This window comes from Eptesicus fuscus, chromosome 6, assembly GCF_027574615.1.
Source record: "Eptesicus fuscus isolate TK198812 chromosome 6, DD_ASM_mEF_20220401, whole genome shotgun sequence".
NCBI classification, from domain to species: Eukaryota; Metazoa; Chordata; class Mammalia; order Chiroptera; family Vespertilionidae; genus Eptesicus; species Eptesicus fuscus.
In genome coordinates this window covers 86,971,502-86,990,169 of record NC_072478.1, presented here as the reverse complement: position 1 = coordinate 86,990,169, position 18,668 = coordinate 86,971,502, and the positions used below count along the sequence as shown (strand labels likewise).

The following is an 18,668-nucleotide window of genomic DNA, read 5'->3' as shown; positions in this document are numbered from 1 at the left end:
CATGCATCATCTGAGTGATGTTTAATTTTTGTCCATATTACCCAGCATTATTTTAGGGACCACCTTCTCCTGATGTTACAAAGGTTTCATAAATTTACATTTATTTTTATTCATGGACAAAGAAGTAGTACCATCTGTGGTGACTAGGTTTGGTTGAGGAAAGAGGGAAGTGTTGTAAGTGTATAAGGCACATTGTAAGGCAATTTTGGTTCTCCTTTTTTACTTATTCATTAATTCACACATTTTACTTATATTTTGTACCATAATTATTTAATAATTTCCACTAAATTTTTTTGAATTGTTTATATTCGCTATAGGTTAGCTGGGTTGTGAGGAAAAGTGACTTTGTTAAGTCTTTTGGAAGGGCAGGGTAATGTGACCCTGATTAGGAGAAATTGTTGCAAATACTAAAAACTAAAATTGGCAGTAGTGTTTCTGAAGAAAATACACCTCTACTGAATAGTTATCCCAGTATATCCAACATTAACTCATTTCCACATGCCTTTGAAGAATCGTGCTGTATTCTTTAAGACAGGTAAAAATTTTACTTAGAACATACATATCTTTAAAACCCACAGAAAATATGCTGGACTCACCAAAGAGATTAGGCCTCTCTTTGCACATATAAACCTATAAAAATGCATTATCTTATGACTTACTAAATAATGACTTCCTTGTTTGTTCTATCTTTACATATCTGTGGCCTTTTGTATCCTTGGAATCATGTGGTTTCATGTATATACTTCCATTATATGTTTACATTCATTTTTAAATTCAAAACATAGAGAGCTACTAAAGATGCTTAACAGGTCCCAGAAAATGATGAATTACCAAGAAATTTAAAAATTTTTTTTAAACTTTAGTTTTTCAATTGTTTGCTCTTAAAATAGGATACCTTTGTTTGGCAGTGACGTTACTTTTCCTGACTTCGATTTTACAAGAGAAATTTTTAAATTGATTTCCTTTGTAGTATTTTGTTTTGATACCAATGATTGAGATGTTTAAGAAGATAGTGTTCGAATGTTTTTTTGTTTTCTTCATTACATTTCATCCTTTATAGTTGTGGAAGGAAAAATACTCTAGTGAACAGTTTATAAAGCAGTCTTTTTAGTTGTGAGAAAGTGTCTGGTTATTGAATTGCAAATGGAGCTTCTGATTGTCGATTTAGACAGGAATGAAGCTATCAGACATAATCATGTCAGAGATGTTCCTATTTTCTCTACTTTGAAGTAATGAACGAAGAAATCCTGGAAAATAGCCCTTAGAGGAGATTCTATGTCCTAATTATTTTTTATTCAAAATCCACATAATTCTTAGGGATATTTTTTAAATACCTTGAGGCTGGATGTCCTTTTGTGTTTATTTTTCCCTTGATTGATTTTCAATGTGAATCTCCGGAGCTTAAGTCATAATTTCTGTTTTGCCTAAGAGAAATATTTTGCTCATTTTGATACTTGTGTACTAAACTGATATTCATAACAAGACAAACAGCATGAGTTTTTGTGTGTGTTTTATAACACTTCATATTTCTATAACTCAGTTGCTTAGGTTAGTATTTTTGTAAGAGAGCTTTCTTTATTCAATTACATTTTACTAAAAAATTTAATCTTCATTTTTTTATAGTAGTAAATCAAATAAATATTGTTAACATAGTTACAGAAGCTCATTTTTGATCCAGCTTAAAGCTGAGACTAGGTTAACAGTGCCTGCCTGAAATAGGTATTTTTCATCCTTCTAAGAGAAACACTTGGTCAGATCTTTTTCATTTAAATCAATAACTTGCTTTATTTTCTGACATAAACCCTAACAGACTAGGTAATCAGGTTTTCCAGCATTTAACAAATTATAAACTGTGACAGAAGGAACCCCAATGTCAGCCTAATGGAAAGAACTACAAAATTTAGGCATAACTAGTAAAGAATAATAGTCTAGGGCTATGTTAGTGTAAGGGCATGTAGACTTGCTTTCCTTAATAATCTTAATGTGATTTTATGATAAAAACTACACTTTTAAGTAAATATTGTTTATTTTGCTTTAGAAGCTAGGTAAATGTGAACATATTTGGATTTTTTTATAAAAATAGTTTTGTTTTTAAAGGTGTGGGTTTTTTTAATATATCTTTTTATTGATTTCAGAGAGGAAGGGAGAGGGAGAGAGACAGAAACATCAATGATGAGAGAGAATCACCGACTGGCCGCCTCCTGCACACTCCCCACTGGGGTCTGAGCCCGCAACCCGGGCACTTGCCCTCAACCGGAATCGAGCCCTGGACCCTTCAGTTTGCAGACTGATGCTCTGTCCACTGAGCCAAATCTGCTAGGGCTCTTTTAAAGGTTTTAATTATGGGGAGTAAACTCGAATTACTTAAAAAATCAACATTATAAATGAGTATCTTAATCTCTTTGTACCATATATATGAGAGAGCACTAAACTTTATTTTATAATACAATATTAGTTTGGTGTTTGGTTAGGTTATCTAAACTGCTCATTGTAAGGCACCTTGATATTAAGTACTTTTTAAAGATTTTAGGTCAACTTGTTATAGTTTCTAGAAGTTTAACCTGATCACATGCATAAATGTCCCTTCACGTAGTAGAATGTAATGCATTTGTTTAAAAAATGCTTATTTTTTGTTAATAAAAAATCTTGTTTTTTCTTGTCAATATCAAACTTTGAGAGCTGTCTTGTTTACCAATAGTAACTGGATATCGGGTTCCATTATGGCACACAGCACACAGGCTTTTGGGTGTGGAATGAACTGAGCCTGTGAAATTGTTCAGTTGACAGAATCAAACACTTGACCTAACTGGGTTTTTTTTCAAACTTGATTTATTGGTTAGGACTAATAAAAGCTTATTGGAGTGTTAAGTTTGTTCATTATCTGTTCTACTTATGATACTTTGATGTATTTGAACAAAGAAAGTAGATGCCATTTAATGAATAAAAAGTAGTTTAATTAAACAAGGTGGAAACCTAATAATGTCTTTTTATTTTCTTTTAAAGTTATTCCTTATTGATTTTGGTTTGGCCAAAAAGTACAGAGACAACAGGACAAGGCAACACATACCATACAGAGAAGATAAAAATCTCACTGGCACTGCCCGATATGCTAGCATCAATGCACATCTTGGTATTGAACAGAGGTGAGTTTGACATTTGAATGTGTTAATAAAACTCATAGCAAAGGCCATTAATGTGTTTTTTTTTTTAATATTTCACTTAGTTTCTTACAGTATCTAAAGATGTCTCTTGGCTGAGGATTTGAAGGGTGCTTATTAATCCTCTTACTCGCTGCTTTAGCCAGTGCAGAAAAGCCAATTAAATGAGGCCTTTTTGTTTTCTTTGTTCAAGTTCATCCCTTGGGAAGAAAAATATTGCATGATAAAAAGTTATATGCATAAATGCAATTTTATCATGACGTTTATATTTGCAGCTGAAGATAGTACTCATTTTCTTAATGCTGATCTTGGGCTTTTATATTGTAGTGATGCAAATTGAGTTTGGAGGAAGACTATAGGTTATTTTTACAAGGAAAATGTTATCTGAGTACTAATGAACCAAAAGGGGTTGGTGGATTATCTTCTGTCCTACTCTTTCATACCATAAATTAATAGCATCTAGTTTGAATAAATCTTCATAATCTCTGCTGTTTCTTTGCTTGAGTTCTAGGTTTTCATGTTCTCCTTCTTTTATAAATCATCTTTGCTCCTTAAACCAAGTTTAGAAAATATCCATGAATATCTGAATACCCTGGGTTAAACTGATTTCACATTTTCTATAGGTCAAAGTATTACCAGTTCTTAAATATATAGATCTGTCTGAATATATATATGTATGTATGTATGTATGTATGTATGTGATAGTTGACCCTTGAACAAGTCAGGTTTGAACTACTCTGGGTCTGTTCTGTTGAATGTGGTCAGTTGAAAAAAGTCTGCATATAAGTGGAGCCTTGCATTTCAAACCTATGTTGTTCAAGGGGAGAGAGAGAGAGAGAGATCATATAGATGTTTAATTAGGTTTACATTGTTAATTTATTTCAGCCTCGATAGTTACGAGGTTCTGCAAAACTTAACAGGCATCCTGCTCTTTGGTTTGGAAAGTTGTTTAGCTAAATCCTTTTTGCTCTTCTCTAAAAATTAAGTTGCAAGGCAATGTTAGGTTTTATAATTGGGGATTCTATGAGTTTTATTTAGAAGTAACCCATTAGTGAACTTTTTTATTACCTTAACTATGTACCTTCTTGTACAAGACACCAAATTGCTCTCTCCTCACTTGACAAAATTCTTCTGTGTACCTGGCTTTCCTTTCACATGTTTTTCACAATAATTTCAGCTTATACATTTACATTTTCTTTTCTAGTCGCCGGGATGACATGGAATCATTAGGATATGTTTTGATGTATTTTAATAGAACCAGCCTGCCATGGCAAGGATTAAAGGTAAACCAGACTCAAATAACCAGTTTTTTATTTTTAATTTATCTTTATTGTTGAAAGTATTACATATATTTCCCTTTTATTCCCCTCTTGTTTTAAGAATAAAAATAATATTGGGGGTGATCTTTAAGTCTCTTTCAAATATGAGGTGTTCTAAAATGGAATTATTTTATTTTTACTTTTTATTGGGAAATAAAATCTGATCATTTCAGTAAGAATAAGCTAATAGAATCCCACATTCACACCTGAAGAACAATTTTTTGGGAGACAGGAAGCCAGGTACCCATTGGCAACCAGAAGCTTTATCTGGATAGAAGTTAACATGGGCTAAAATATTAGGTGGAGACGTTCTCATTTTGATGTGTTGCCATTATACTTTTGTGTACAGTAAAACTGGTTTAGCCAGTAATACTAGCTGTATTATTTAATTATCCTAACATTTCTTTTGTGTGTATTAATGATAAATCTCTGTCTTAGAATTGAATGGCTATGTTAATATTTTATTCATCCTTTAAAGGAAAATGATTTCTGTGGTTTTTTTTAAGTTATCTCTGAGACTAGGAAATTGTCTTGTGTTTATGTGTGAGTAGCTTTATTCACTATTAATATTTTTCATTGGAAAAGTATTTTGACTTAACACCAGTTACTTTTATATATTTTTTATTGCTTTTTTTTCTTCTTTTTAAGAGGAAGGGAGAGGGATACAGGGATAGAAACATCAATGAGAGAGAAACATCATTGATCGGCTGCCCCCTGCATACCTCCCACAGGGAAGCGAGCCTGCAACCCGGGCATGTACCCTGACTGGGAATTGAACCTATGGCCTCTTGGTTCCTGGTTCGATGCTCAACCGCTGAGTTACACTGGCCGGGTGACACAAGATATTAATGTCACTAAATGATGGGTTCATTTTTTTGTGTTGATTTGCTTATATCTTTGCTCTTGTGTTGACAATGGATTAAGGAAATTTCAAATTTGACCACCCATGTTTTATTTAAATCATATATACCTTCATGTTCCTATTAGACTCACCCTCTCTTAATAGCTAAAAATGTTATTGAAATAGAAACTCATATAGAAATTAACAATTTGGAGGGGGGAGGGGACTTAAATATGTTGTACTTCGGGGGTTTTTTAAATCTAGGTTATGATCTCTTGAATCTTAAGTTTATATTTATGTCTCGTATGTTAAACTATTAAGGATCTCAGTAGTACTGAACATGTCTGTGTGGTTTGATTCTTTTCCATAGGCTGCAACAAAGAAACAAAAATATGAAAAAATTAGTGAAAAGAAGATGTCCACTCCTGTGGAAGTTTTATGTAAGGTAGGTGTGCATGTTCGATTTTGTTTTTAATATAAATGATCCAAGAACAAAAAGAAACACTTTAGCCCTAACTGGTTTGGCTCAGAGGATGGAGTGTTGGCCTGCGGACTGAAGGGTCCCAGGTTCGATTCTGGTCGGGCATGTACCTTGGTTGTGGGCACATCCCCAGTGGGGGGTATGCAGGAGGCAGCTGGTCGATGTTTCTCTCTCACTGATGTTTCTAACTATCTCTCCCTTCCTTTCTGTAAAAAATCAATAGAATATATATTTTTTTAAAAAGAAACACTTTACTTGCCAGCTTTGGAACTTAAACATCCTTTTAGGAGCTAGCCATTTGCCATTAAGTGTTTTTTTGTTTGTTTGTTTGTTTGTTTTACTGTTTCTGGTTTCTTTGAGCTCTGTCATCTGTTAAAAATTATAGGGAAAATAAGAGAGCGGCAAACTTTTCTAATAGAGCCTCACTAATTTATGAGAAAAATTACATTTAAAAATATTCTAAATAAAAAAAGGACATCAACAGTTGTACAAAAGGAGTAGGGAAACAAAGGCTAGCAGATCAGAACAATATAAAATACCACATGTGTGACAATATAAATGAATCAGGCTTATTTCACTGAAATCTCAGACTTTGTAGAGAAGCACGTGAGTTTAGAATGGAAAGATGTTCTGTGGAAAACCATGTTAGCCATGGTTTCCCACAGAAAGAAGACCACATGGTTGTCTTTTAGGCTACTGAATACCTAAAATAATGAGAAAATAGTATGTAATTACATAATTGGGTGATAGAAAGTAGAAATCAGCATGAGTTGAAATAGTACTCTGGAGGGAGTAATTGGTAATATCTTTATGTGTCTCCCCATTCACAAATTTGCTTTGCCCTTTTATACATACCCGATATAGTAAAAGGGTAATATGCAAATCGACCGAAAGGCGGAACAACCGGTCACTATGACACACACTGACCACCAGGAGGCAGGCACTCAACGCAAGAGCTTCCACCTGGTGGTCAGTATGCTCCTGCAGTTAGAGCACTGCTAAGCCATAAGCCAGCTGATGGTTACGGCTGGTGAGCACAGCAGCCTGCCTCCGCAGCAGCACGAGGGCTCCCGGACAGGCTGAGGTGTACACACACACACACACACACACACACACACACTGCACGAATGTGGTGCACCTGGCCTCTGGTTTATAATAAAGGAGCTAATGGAGTGGGAGACTATGATCTTTCCTGAGACACCTTGGGATTCATTTTTTCAAATTATGAAATATATTTTAGGTTAATAAGTAAAACGTTTTTATGTTATAATTAACCAAATAACTTTAAAGCCTATATGCTTCAAGAAGCAAAACATATTTTCTATAGACTACATTTCCATGGAACAGAAAGATTCATTTGGCTCATTAGAAAAGTCAGTTATTTTTCTGGAAGAGAAAGGATTATAATAGTCTCTACGTGTGGACTACATCTTAATTTTGTTGTAGAATTTGTGGGCTATGACTATCTTGTTTGGATTAGCCACATACAGTTGATTCAGGGTGTAGTAAACACAGAAGTATTAGGTATTACCATAATTTTAGTGAGAATGTTTTAAATCTGGTTAAGAGTTTAAAAAACAAAGATGTATAATATATTCATGACTTTATTTTCAGATGTTCACCCTAGAAAATAAAGAAGCATAAGAATACTTTGTAAAACTTAAAACTGTTTATATCAATACAATCAATAATAATAAATGTTGCAAATAAATCCATTCTATCCTGCCTTGTTGTAGATGTGAGAAATTCATTGAAATCGTAAGGTTGTGCGAAGAGACTTTTAACTTACCTCCCTTCACTTTCACATTTACTGAAGGAGAGGAGATGTAGGGATTTTTGTTATTTTAATGCTTCGCACATTTACATTCCTGGTGGCAGAATACTTTTGATGACTAATATCTACAGCCTTAAAATGTTTATAAACATCTTTGAGAATCTTGGTGTGATTATTAGTATTGTTTATAAAAAAAGTTGGGCTCCCCAAAATGTCTAGTTAAAGAGTACAATTTAATTATGATGTATTCGTAAGGTTGATTGTTATGCAGCCAACTCAGAGGTTTATGAAGCAGTTGGAAATAACAAAAGGATGCTTGCAATATAATGTTAATGGGGAAAATATTTCTCTACCAGTATTAAATGATAAAGTAATAATAAGGTGGTCAAGATTGTGAACTTTTGTTAATTTTATGAGGATACCAAGTCAGTTATTTTACTTTCAGATCATCCAGTAAAGTAATAAACCCCCTCCTCAAATACATATTTTGCTTGTATTTAAATGCATTTATTTTTCTATCTTGAAATAAGTTTGTTTGTTTTATAACTTTGTGTTTTACTCTTGAACTTACAGGGGTTTCCTGCAGAATTTGCCATGTACTTAAACTATTGTCGTGGGCTGCGCTTTGAGGAAGCCCCAGATTACATGTATCTGAGGCAGCTATTCCGCATTCTTTTCAGGTCCGTTTTTAAGGTGTTTAAGACTCTAAAGTCCAGTGAAGGGGGATTAGTTAAATTTACTCAACATATCTATTCTGACAAGTGGAAAATTAAAGTGGGCCCAGCCAACATGAGTAAAATTTTAAGAAATTGATTTTGTTTGGCTTTTTACCACTTATAGTATTAATGTACTTGAAATTATTTTAGTTTGGGATGGATAAACGGTTGAATCAGGCTCAAAGTAGAATCAAACTTTTCCACAATAATTGCATTTTACATTACATCTAAGTGTCATTGGTGGCCCATGGAAGTCTCCAACTTTGGTACAGGACCTTATTCAATACCAAAATGAAAAGCAATTAAAATATCAATCATAGAGTATTTGATAGTGTGGAGGCAGGCCAAACTCTAGGGTTCTCTTGATGCAACCCCAGAAGTGGGGAGGGGAGAGATACAGTACACGGGGTTGGATATAATAAGAATTGGAGGTAATCCTCTAACCCCAGAAGAGTCTTCCCAAGCCACCAGCATAGTTATCTCTCTCACAAACTTGGAGACCCATTTCTATCCTATTTGTTTTCAGCAGTACCCCCTTGTTATGATTATCCCCCCAAGATAATTGACAGTGTTTTTGCTATTCATGCTGCCTTCCATTCCCACCCTCTTGCCCCTTTTAAGAAAGTTTAAAGGCAGCCTTTTTTTTTAAGGGTAGAGGATTTATTATCAAATATAGCAGACCAAATGTGGTGACATCATTTTCCTCCCACTTTATCATGACATGTATAAAGTGAGAATTAATTAACTGAATGGTTAAAAAAAAATCAATAGGGAAAGAAATCTTTTTGAAGTTATCACTCTTAAGAGAAAATATTCATTTCCTTAAAAAAAATGCTGTCTTGAAATTTCAGTTGTATATGAAACTAGAGTCTTATTGAAGGATTAACATATAATTTTATATTTTTCAGAACCCTGAACCACCAATATGACTACACATTTGATTGGACAATGTTAAAGCAGAAAGCAGCACAGCAGGCAGCCTCTTCAAGTGGGCAGGGTCAGCAGGCCCAAACCCCCACAGGCAAGCAAACTGACAAAACCAAGAGTAACATGAAAGGTTAGTAGCCAAGAACCAAGTGACGTTACAGGGAAAAAAATTGAACACAAAATTGGGTAATTCATTCATTTCTAACAGTGTTAGATCGAGGAGGTGGTTTTAAAATACATAAAAATTTGGCTTTGTTTAAAAAAAAAACAAAAACGTCCTTGGAAAATTTGACTACTAACTTTAAACCCAAATGTCCTTGTTCATATATACATGTATATGTATTTGTATATACATATATGTGTGTATATTATATCATTTCCTCTTGGGATTTTGGGTCATTTTTAACAACTGCATCTTTTTTACTCATTCATTAACTCTTTCCAAAATAAACATTTGGTGTTGGGAATATGGTATAGTCAATAAATCCAAAATCCTAGACCTAACACTTGTTGATTTTTAATAATGAAGCTGGTTAGCCATGATGTCTTGACTTTCTTTCAGACTAACAGTGTTAAGAATTTTTTCTGCATGTTAATGCTTTAGCATTTAAAATGGAATATTGTGAACATGAACTGATTTCAAGAGGTGAGTCTGAGTTTGGCATTGCCCCCAAAGTGTCTATCTTCTCAGTTGTAGAGCATCTAGTTTAAGCTCTTATATGCTCAAATAACTGAAAAGCTCGACACATAAATCTCTTAGCTAATATTTACCTACATATGTTATTTAATTTTCAAATGATCTTTTGCTTTTGGCTTTATTTTTTTAAATCATGCTGATATTCAGCATCTAGGAGTCCGATGTGGAATTGAATTCTGCAGTTAGGCCTTACAAATTGAAAAAAAAAACAAAAAAAAAAAACTGGGGCAAATGCCATTGAACTGCTAGTCTGTTTTCTTTCTGTCTTTCTCCAGCACTCTTGGTGCTATAGGAGTAGAACTGTTAGGGTACAGCTCCATTTCTTATTGCTGTTGTCATACAGTTCGACTCCTGTGTTTCATATTTTTTGTTTTTTCCCCCCTTTCTGGGGCTTACCTCCTAACACCTGCCTACTTTCTAGAAGTAGTGGGCAGGTAAAGTTTGGTTTGGGGGCTTTAATTATTTAATTTCTGAATGACTGCTCTAGTCTGAACTTGGTCTTCTTTGATCCATATTTTTAGTGTTGTGTTAAAACTATTTTGTAATATAAAAGTAGGCTCTAATCTGAGGATACTTTAAGAAGTATAATTAACTGATGTCATCCTCATCCCAGCAGCTCATCTATTAGGAATGAAGTTGAGATGCTTCCGTATTGGGCAAGATTCACAGTAGAAGTTTTAATGTAGTGAGGATTCTTAGACGATGAAATTTCAGCTCAGGATAGCAAACACTAATGCTTGCCCAGTGTTCTGCCTGTGCATCTCAGTTGGGACTTAATTGCCCCTTTTGAGTGTTTTAATCATTGTAAAACTAATCATAGCACCAAGAATGTAGAAGAACTTAGAGTCTCTAAACTGAGACCTTGTTATATCTGACACCTATAGTATATTTGCTTTTTCTCACAAAATGAAACCATTTTTGCCTAAAGCTAGCTGGGATAATAGGATCATCATGATTTGCAGTTTCTAGAACTAAAATTAGATTGAAATCTCAGCTGACCTAGAACATTTCACTTCAGGCATTCAGCAGCCTTCAGAAAGAATTATACCTTATTTTGAGCTAGTTTCATTGTTAGTTTACTCTGTGTTTCTTACTCAATAAACAAGTAAAATTTTTGTCCTGCCCTGCCCTATCCAGGTCTTAAAGATGAGCAATTGGATCCACTGAGTTAGTATGTTTCCTTGGGAAAAAAATTAAACTTAAGTTTAATCCTTACTTTGTATGTAGCTATTTTTTATAAAATGCAACTTAAAAATCTTATAAAAATCTTATAGCATTACGACACAGAGGTTATACGAATTGTTACATTAAAATGGACTTTGCTTAAAACACATCACATGTCATTAACTACTTTCAGAGATGAATGTCCATGCGGTATAATTTGACTCCAAGCAAAATATTTAGTTGCTTGCAACTAAAATGTGTGATTCCACAGAATACAAACAACAAAATTCTTTTTGATCTTTGACTTCTTGAAAACATTTATTTTGGATATAGAACTTAGTGCCCCAGCAAATTTTACACAAAACAGGGTTTTAATGGGTTTGAAGGTGACATGAAATGAGTAAAGGGAGCCAATTCCCCTAACCTTTACCCCAGCCATTTCTGGGTCATCCATCCATTAAGAAATTGTTGAAGTATGGAGTTTGAAAGTCGGTCTGGATTACTTATTCCTGATTCCATCTCTAGTTGGGGAAAGAGTGAGAAAGAAACATCAATTGGCTGCCTCCTCACGCGCCCTAACCAGGGATTGAACCTGCAACCTAGGTTATGTGCCCCGACAGGAAATCAAACCCGAGACCCTTCCGTGCATGGGATGATGTTCCAACCAACTGAACCACACCAGCCAGGGCTAGAAGGTGCTTTTAAAATACATCTTGTCTATTTGTTGTGCACGGAGTTGTATTTTCAGAGTTTCTCACATCAGAGAATTCAGTTTCTTAAATGAATCTTCAGCAAGTAAAGCTTTGTATCACAGGAATATGTATTCCTGGAAAAATCCCCCAAATGGTGGCATTCACTAGTATATTTTATGTGATTATTTTTAGTTTTGAAAAATCTATATCTAATGTTTCTTCATAGAAAGGTATAACGACTTGTTTTAGCAATTCACTTAAAAATGTCCAGACTTTTAAAAGTCTAAATTCAGCTAAGAAAGGTTTATTCTATGTAATAGGCTTCTATCCTAATCACTTTGCTAAAGAAAAGATCTTTTGAAATGTTCCATTCCAAAGCCCATCAAAAGAATGATGTAAGAAACAAGGTGTTTCTCCTAATGCCTACTGTGCTCTGTACTAGTTTTCAGTGCTCAGGTATCACACGATTGTAATTATTGTTCTTATACATGTTAGAGAGAAAAAGAGAAGATTCACTCTGATACACTTCCAAGTACTTTTCAAGACATTTATAAAGTAAAGGAAAGGAAATATTTGTAAGATATTACCAGTCCAATTAAGTTGCTCATTTCTTTAGTTAAGGGCAGAGATGGGAGAATTTCAGAAGGAAGTAAATCAAAGGTTGATCCTCACATAAGTCTACTGTTCTTATCACCTTAACCCATCTATCAGTCAGTTCACTACTCCAGCCATCAGTACTAAGCATAGTTTTGTCATAAGCACCTGGATGTCAAATTGTTGGCATTCAAAAGATTAGAAATGGTTTTCCATCACATTATCCTACCATATCTATGGTCTTCCTTGAATTACCTTCCAGTATTTACTGGGCTTCACCTACCATTTATGTCTAGCTTAACTTTTTCTGACTTCACCAATTGCTGCTAGGAACGTGGCTGGTCACTTAGCAACGTAACCCAAATCACAGGGGAAGACCTTGAAATATGTGGAGCGAGTGGTGTGCTCTGAATACACTCAGTTCAAGGAAGTACCAGGGAGCTGCATCTGCTTGCTGAAATTTTTGTCAGCTTTTTTCACTGTGGAACAATAAACCTGGAGAGAAGAGAACTAACGCAAATGAACAGGAAATGAAGATGAGTGTGCAAGAGTTGATTGGTGATGATTTGAAGCCCACATCTTCAAGGCTTGCTGGACCTGTCAAACTTTGCAACCTGTCAGATTGTCTGGATGATACAGTGGTTCAGAAGACCCAGAAGAGTACAGTGTCACTGTGACTCAGTGGCGTATAATGCAGACCATCTACCATTTGGGGAAGGAATCAATTGTAACAGGTATTTTAAAATTCTGCAAACTCAGAAATCTGTAGCAGAATGAATTCTGTGACAGGGAAGACAAGAAATCAGATCATCAGTCTGTTTTTTAATGCAGTTTAGGGATGATGTATACCTGGTATACTTAAGTTGTCATTTATCTTATTTGCAGTGATAAAAATAAAATCTTTTTCCTTTATCTTTCCTAATATAATGCTTTTCTGTGGAGAAGGGAGAGTTACTATAGGTTTTTTGTTTTTCTTTAACTTTTATACTGCCAATCTGCTTCACATTCTGTCCGCTTATTTCTGTGTGACCAAAAAAAAAACAACCACATAAGCACGTTATAGGAAAAGTTAATTAATATAAATGACATTGCTTAGTGATTAATATGAATATTATATTTTAAAAAAAATTTAAAGTTAATGTCATACTGTGAAAGGATTTTAAATTTTAAAAGCCCATCATAAACTTTTAAGCCTTACTATAATTTCATAAAAATCCCTTTGAACTAGTTTGTGGGTCTATAAAAAATATTCAGGGACATCTGAATTTAATTCACAAATAGGAGCAGATAAATACTTTTCATATTAAGGGGTAGAATCTCCTGTTTAGTTGTATAAAAATAAATATTTTTGCTTTCGCAGATTTGAAAAGAAACTTAATTATAGCTATTAACTCTTGAATCTGTCACATTAACCCTCCGAACCTGTTTTAACTTTTCTTTCCCCTCTTATTTTAGGAACAAAGGCACCCATTTTTTATTTTAACTGTTGTTGCAGTGAAGATGGGTTTGGACTTTGAGAAGCCTGGAGACGCCACCTAAACTACAAGATCAAAACCAAGCACACTGGGGAAAAGAATGCTTAGTACTTGAAGTTGGAATGTCGGATACCTCCTGGATGCTCCTATTGAGATTTTTTTTTTTTTCTGAACAAACTGTAGTAACATCTTAGGACAATTCACTGGAGAAACATTGATCTCTGGGCGGAATGTCCCACCTACTACCAGCTAACCTGAAGAGTTAAATCTGGATTTGATGCTGTATTGTATCAGGAATATTGTTAGGCTAGCCTTTAACCAATCCGTAACAATTGTAATCATTAATTGACCCAGCAGTTCTTCAAATCAGATTAAAAGATGAACAGATAAAATTCTTACCTAGATATAATTTTTATCCCTGTTAAAGAAGTTTTTTTTTCATATTTTGCCTCCAATGTAACATATTTCCTTTTTAGTTTGTTAGTGACTATGGTTTCCATTTAAAACTGTTTGGATATTCAACATAGTAATTATTCCATATAATTATGTAAGCAAGCTATGATAAAAGAAAACCCAACAATTTTCATAGTTGTGAAAACTTTTTTTATGGCATTTAACAATAATTGCAGTACTTTAAATCAAATGCTCGTCACAAAAAAGGTCATTTTATTTTGCTAATCCATACATAGTTTTAATTTGCTTTAAAATACTCTATTTTAAAATTGGGATTAGATTACAGAATATGGTCAGATTTGTTAAATCAGGTTTGATTCGATAGCTTTTTTTTTAATGGCTTACCTTGCTAATCCTATCAATAATATATGCCAGATAATGATATTCCTTTTGGTAAAGTACATTTTCAGAAAGTTCCTTATCTTTTATTTTTGGCATTTGGTGTATGAACATAGTACTTGGGATAGGCAATAAAGATCTGTTCTGTTCCTAGCCTTGTGTTAAGGCACTATGGAGAGACAAGGAAGTGTAGCACTGACATCTTGTCCTCGGGGCTTAGCACAATATATTTGTTAAATGAATGAAGATGACTTTCTGGCTTCAGATAAAAAACAAACTCCTAGTTAGCAAGTGAGAGAATATTTCAAAAAAGGAGCAGTTTGTGATTGACAGAAGCATGGTTTGTGCTAAGAAAGTGAGAGATCAAATAGAGCTGGCTATCAGGGTAACATGCCTTTACATGGAAGCCCAGCAAGCATGTCAAACATGCGGGCCACTGGCCTAGAGTCTAAGTGTGGCTGAGAGGGGAGTGTTTGCAGGGTGGGAAGGCATGAGAAGTAAATAAAGCCAAAAGAGCAACTGGCCCACTTTTTCAAATCAGAGACAATACCTAGCCTTTTTAATGCAACTGATGGAGATAAAAAAAGTTTTTAGAGTCTGAGGTTTCTTTAAAAAAACCATAATCAGTTTTGTGTTCAGTGGAATAACTCAAATAATTATGCCTTGAATACATTTATTAAAACTTATTGTTTCTTATTTGTATCAGAAATAATGTGCAGAAAAATCCTACTCATACATAGTATGATTAAAACTATACTTTCCATTTGTTAGAGCAATCTGTTTTTTATCTATTTGACAAATAGTTGTAAACATAATATGTTCTAGGTACTAGAAACACAAATTTTAAAAAACGGGCTTATAGGAATTACCATTATTTCTCTAGCTTGAGGATTGTATGCTGATTGGGAGGCTTTAAGTCACTGCACACTATTCCTACCTAGAAGTATCAGGAACAAAATGTTTCTTGTTTTTCTGTTTTATTTTGTTTTTAAAAAGAGCTCATGATTTTTAAATAGATAAAAATCAACAGTCACAATTCTAAAGTAATCATTGGCTCAGATTTACCTAATTTCCTTAATTTGGGTGTGGCTTAAGAGGTTTTTTTAACTTGGAATTTTAACCTTTTATTCCTGTTTTTTATTTTTTTTAACAGGTTTCTAAGCATGAATCAAGGAACAGAAGAAGCAGTGCAGATGATCGGAGCAGCATTTGTTTCTCCCAAAATCTAGAAATTTTAGTTCATATGTACACTAGCCAGTGGTTGTGGACAACCATTTACTTGGTGTAAAGAACTTAATTTCAGTATAAACTGGCTCTGGGCAGCATTGGTGATGCTGTGTCCCGAGTTGTAGCCGCTGTAATTGTGAATATTAACTGAGATAGTGAAACATGGTGTCCAGTTTTCTATTGCATTTTTTCAAGTGGAAAAGTTAACTAAATGGTTGACACCACAAATTGGTGGAGAAATTGTGCATATGCCAATTTTTTGTTAAAATCTTTTTCTTTGAACTATACTGCTTTGAGATCTCATTTCAGAAGAACGGCATGAACAGTCTTCAGCCACAGTTGTGATGGTTGTAAATGCTCACAATTGTGCATTCTTAGGGTTTATCCACCCCTGGGGTTTGCAAGTTGTTCACTTAAAACATTCTTAAAATGGTTGGCTTCTTGTTTGCAAGCCAGCTGATATGGTAGCAACCAAAGATTCCAGTGTTTGAGCATATGAAAGACTGCCTGCTTACCTGTGCTAGGAATAACAGCATCTAAAGTGAAGACTTAAGAAAAACTTAGTGACTACTAGATTATCCTTAGGACTCTGCATTAACTCTATAATGTTCTTGGTATTAAAAACAAAGCATATTTGTCACAGAAATTTAGTTAACATCTTAAAACTGAATATGTATGTATGTTGCTTAGATAAATGTAATCACTGTAAACATCTATATGATCTGGGATTTTGTTTTTATTTTGAAATGGGAGCTTTTTTGTTTACAAGTTCATTAAAAACTAAAAACTGTTTCTGTAAGGAAATGAGGGTTTTTTTTTTTAAACAACAAAAATGCCTTGCTGAGTCACTATGAAATCAAAACCTCCCCAATTTTTTAATAGACTACTTCAAGCCACTTGTTACATAAAACCCCTTTGCAAATCATTTTAGGTTTAGTGTTAAAACTGTTACTCAAATTAACTTTTTTGGTCTGGAGGAGAAAGGCATTGTTCTTTTTGTTTGTTTGTTTTGTTAATGAATTGCAGGCACAAATACCTAGAGCTACCACTGCTAGGACTTGGTTATTGTAACTCCAGCGCCTCAGACGAACAGCGGGACTGATTCTGAATAAATGAAAGCGTTAAAGGGTTTAACTGCAGTATGAAGTTTTTCTTTAAATTTTTTGTTAATTGGCTCTGAGCAGATTGATTCTTAACCTTGGAGAACATCCTATCATGTGAGATTAATGTGATCACTACCGTCCCTAACCCGTTCTTTTTCTGTAGTTTTTCTGCACTTCCCTCAATCTTATATGCCACTCTTCTTTTTCTGACCCAAGAGAAAGAAAGATTTGTTGACAGTTTTTTTAACTGTAATTTATTCATTTAGAGCATGTCAGAATAAATTTAAAAGTACTTTCGTCTGAAAATGCTGCCAGGAGCCTATTGTGTAAAAAAATGTAGGTGTTTTGTAAAATAATCTTGAAATTGTAAATTGACACTAGTTTGGTCAGATTGTGTCAAGCTTAATTTTTCTTTTTTATTTGAAAACTACTTTAGCAATAATTCCGTGATTACCACATTCTGCTATTAAAGGATGTATTAGCACCATCACACTGCAGAAATCCTGAGTATGAACTTGTGGGGTAGGCAGCTTCGCTTCTTTTCTATCAGTTAAGGTGTTTGTTTCTTGACTAATAAACCCTTTGAAACTTTTAGCCAGAAATCAGTCTCATAAAGCTATTTTTGAGTATAGCTTGTGTAAAATAAAGATGTTTAGCTTTGGTAATAACTTCCAAGCTGAACTCCCTCTAGCAAGATATTTTTCAGTGCTTTTATTTACTATGCACTTAGACTATGCACTTTTTCTGAAATATTTTTGTAACACTTTTTTGTATTTTTGCCATTTGAAAAGGTTGTGGTGTAGTTGGTCTGTAATTAAGTTGCAGATTTATAACTGCTGTTAGCTTTGTAAATCAAAATATAGGTGTTTTTGTCCTGGTATATCGTCATTCCATCTGCAGCTGGAGCTGGAATCCCATTGATCTTCTAGCTACCATTCATTTTCTTCACAGTTCACAAAAGAAGAATGTGAAACTCAGTGAATGCTGTTTACTAATCCTGTTGGGAGATGAATCTCATTTCACCAAAATTAAATTATGTTTTTCCACTAAAATGATGATACAAGTTGAAGACACATCACTCTGAAATTGGAAGACTCACCACTTAAGGCTCCACAATGGCTCGCTCAGCTGAACTCTAGGTTACTACTATTTACTTTGTTCACCCATTACGGAGGGGGGAGGCGGGGGGGTGTACAGGTTTTTTTTAATGTTGGGAGATGGCCATTCTAACTACTGTTGAATGTCTCTGTTTTGGGAAGGTATAACAAGAAAATAAAAAAATATATATGAAGGGAGAGACTGGTTATCTCCTCCCCATATGGTTGTGCTCATACTCCTAAGGCCTACAAGTAGAATCTTGGGGGGTTGCTTTTATTATAATATATCAGCAAATATTAAGAGATATTTTAATCTCTACCAGTCCTTGCAGTACTGTTTAATGTTTTAAGCAGAGTATACTGTAACAATTACTAACTTAATTTCATTATAATAAAAGAGAACAAACAAGGATTTTAGGACCCGAGCCAATGAGCTAGTTTTCCCTGATGTTTGCCGAACCAGCTATCAATAAGTTCTTAACAACTTGTCTAGAGTGAACCATGAGAATTTCAAGGAGGGGTGGCCTAGATGCTTCAGCTCAGCTGCATTTCAGCAGTCTGTGGTGCATCTCAGATGTGCTCTCCCCTTTAAAATAGACTCGTGAGACTAC

General features: G+C 34.4%; 1 protein-coding gene across 14 annotated transcripts in view; it reads left to right on the top strand.

Moving 5' to 3' along the window:
- The window catches only part of CSNK1A1 (casein kinase 1 alpha 1), a 38,250-nt gene extending 21,259 nt beyond the window's left edge, over positions 1-16,991 (top strand). For 3 of the 14 annotated variants that reach the window (XM_054718025.1, XM_054718030.1, XM_054718031.1), the window contains 6 exons: positions 3,004-3,143; positions 4,363-4,441; positions 5,689-5,763; positions 8,147-8,253; positions 9,198-9,346; positions 13,819-15,393. In XM_054718025.1, the coding sequence (XP_054574000.1) occupies positions 3,004-3,143; positions 4,363-4,441; positions 5,689-5,763; positions 8,147-8,253; positions 9,198-9,346; positions 13,819-13,880 (612 nt within the window). In that variant the 3' untranslated portion in view covers positions 13,881-15,393. Of the gene's footprint in view, positions 1-3,003; positions 3,144-4,362; positions 4,442-5,688; positions 5,764-7,413; positions 7,483-8,146; positions 8,254-9,197; positions 9,352-11,050; positions 11,086-13,818; positions 15,394-15,783 lie in introns of those variants that run through there. The other 11 variants (XM_028161537.2, XM_054718026.1, XM_028161538.2 and 8 more) reach the window with 11 other exon arrangements.
- The last annotated feature ends 1,677 nt before the right edge of the window (positions 16,992-18,668 follow it).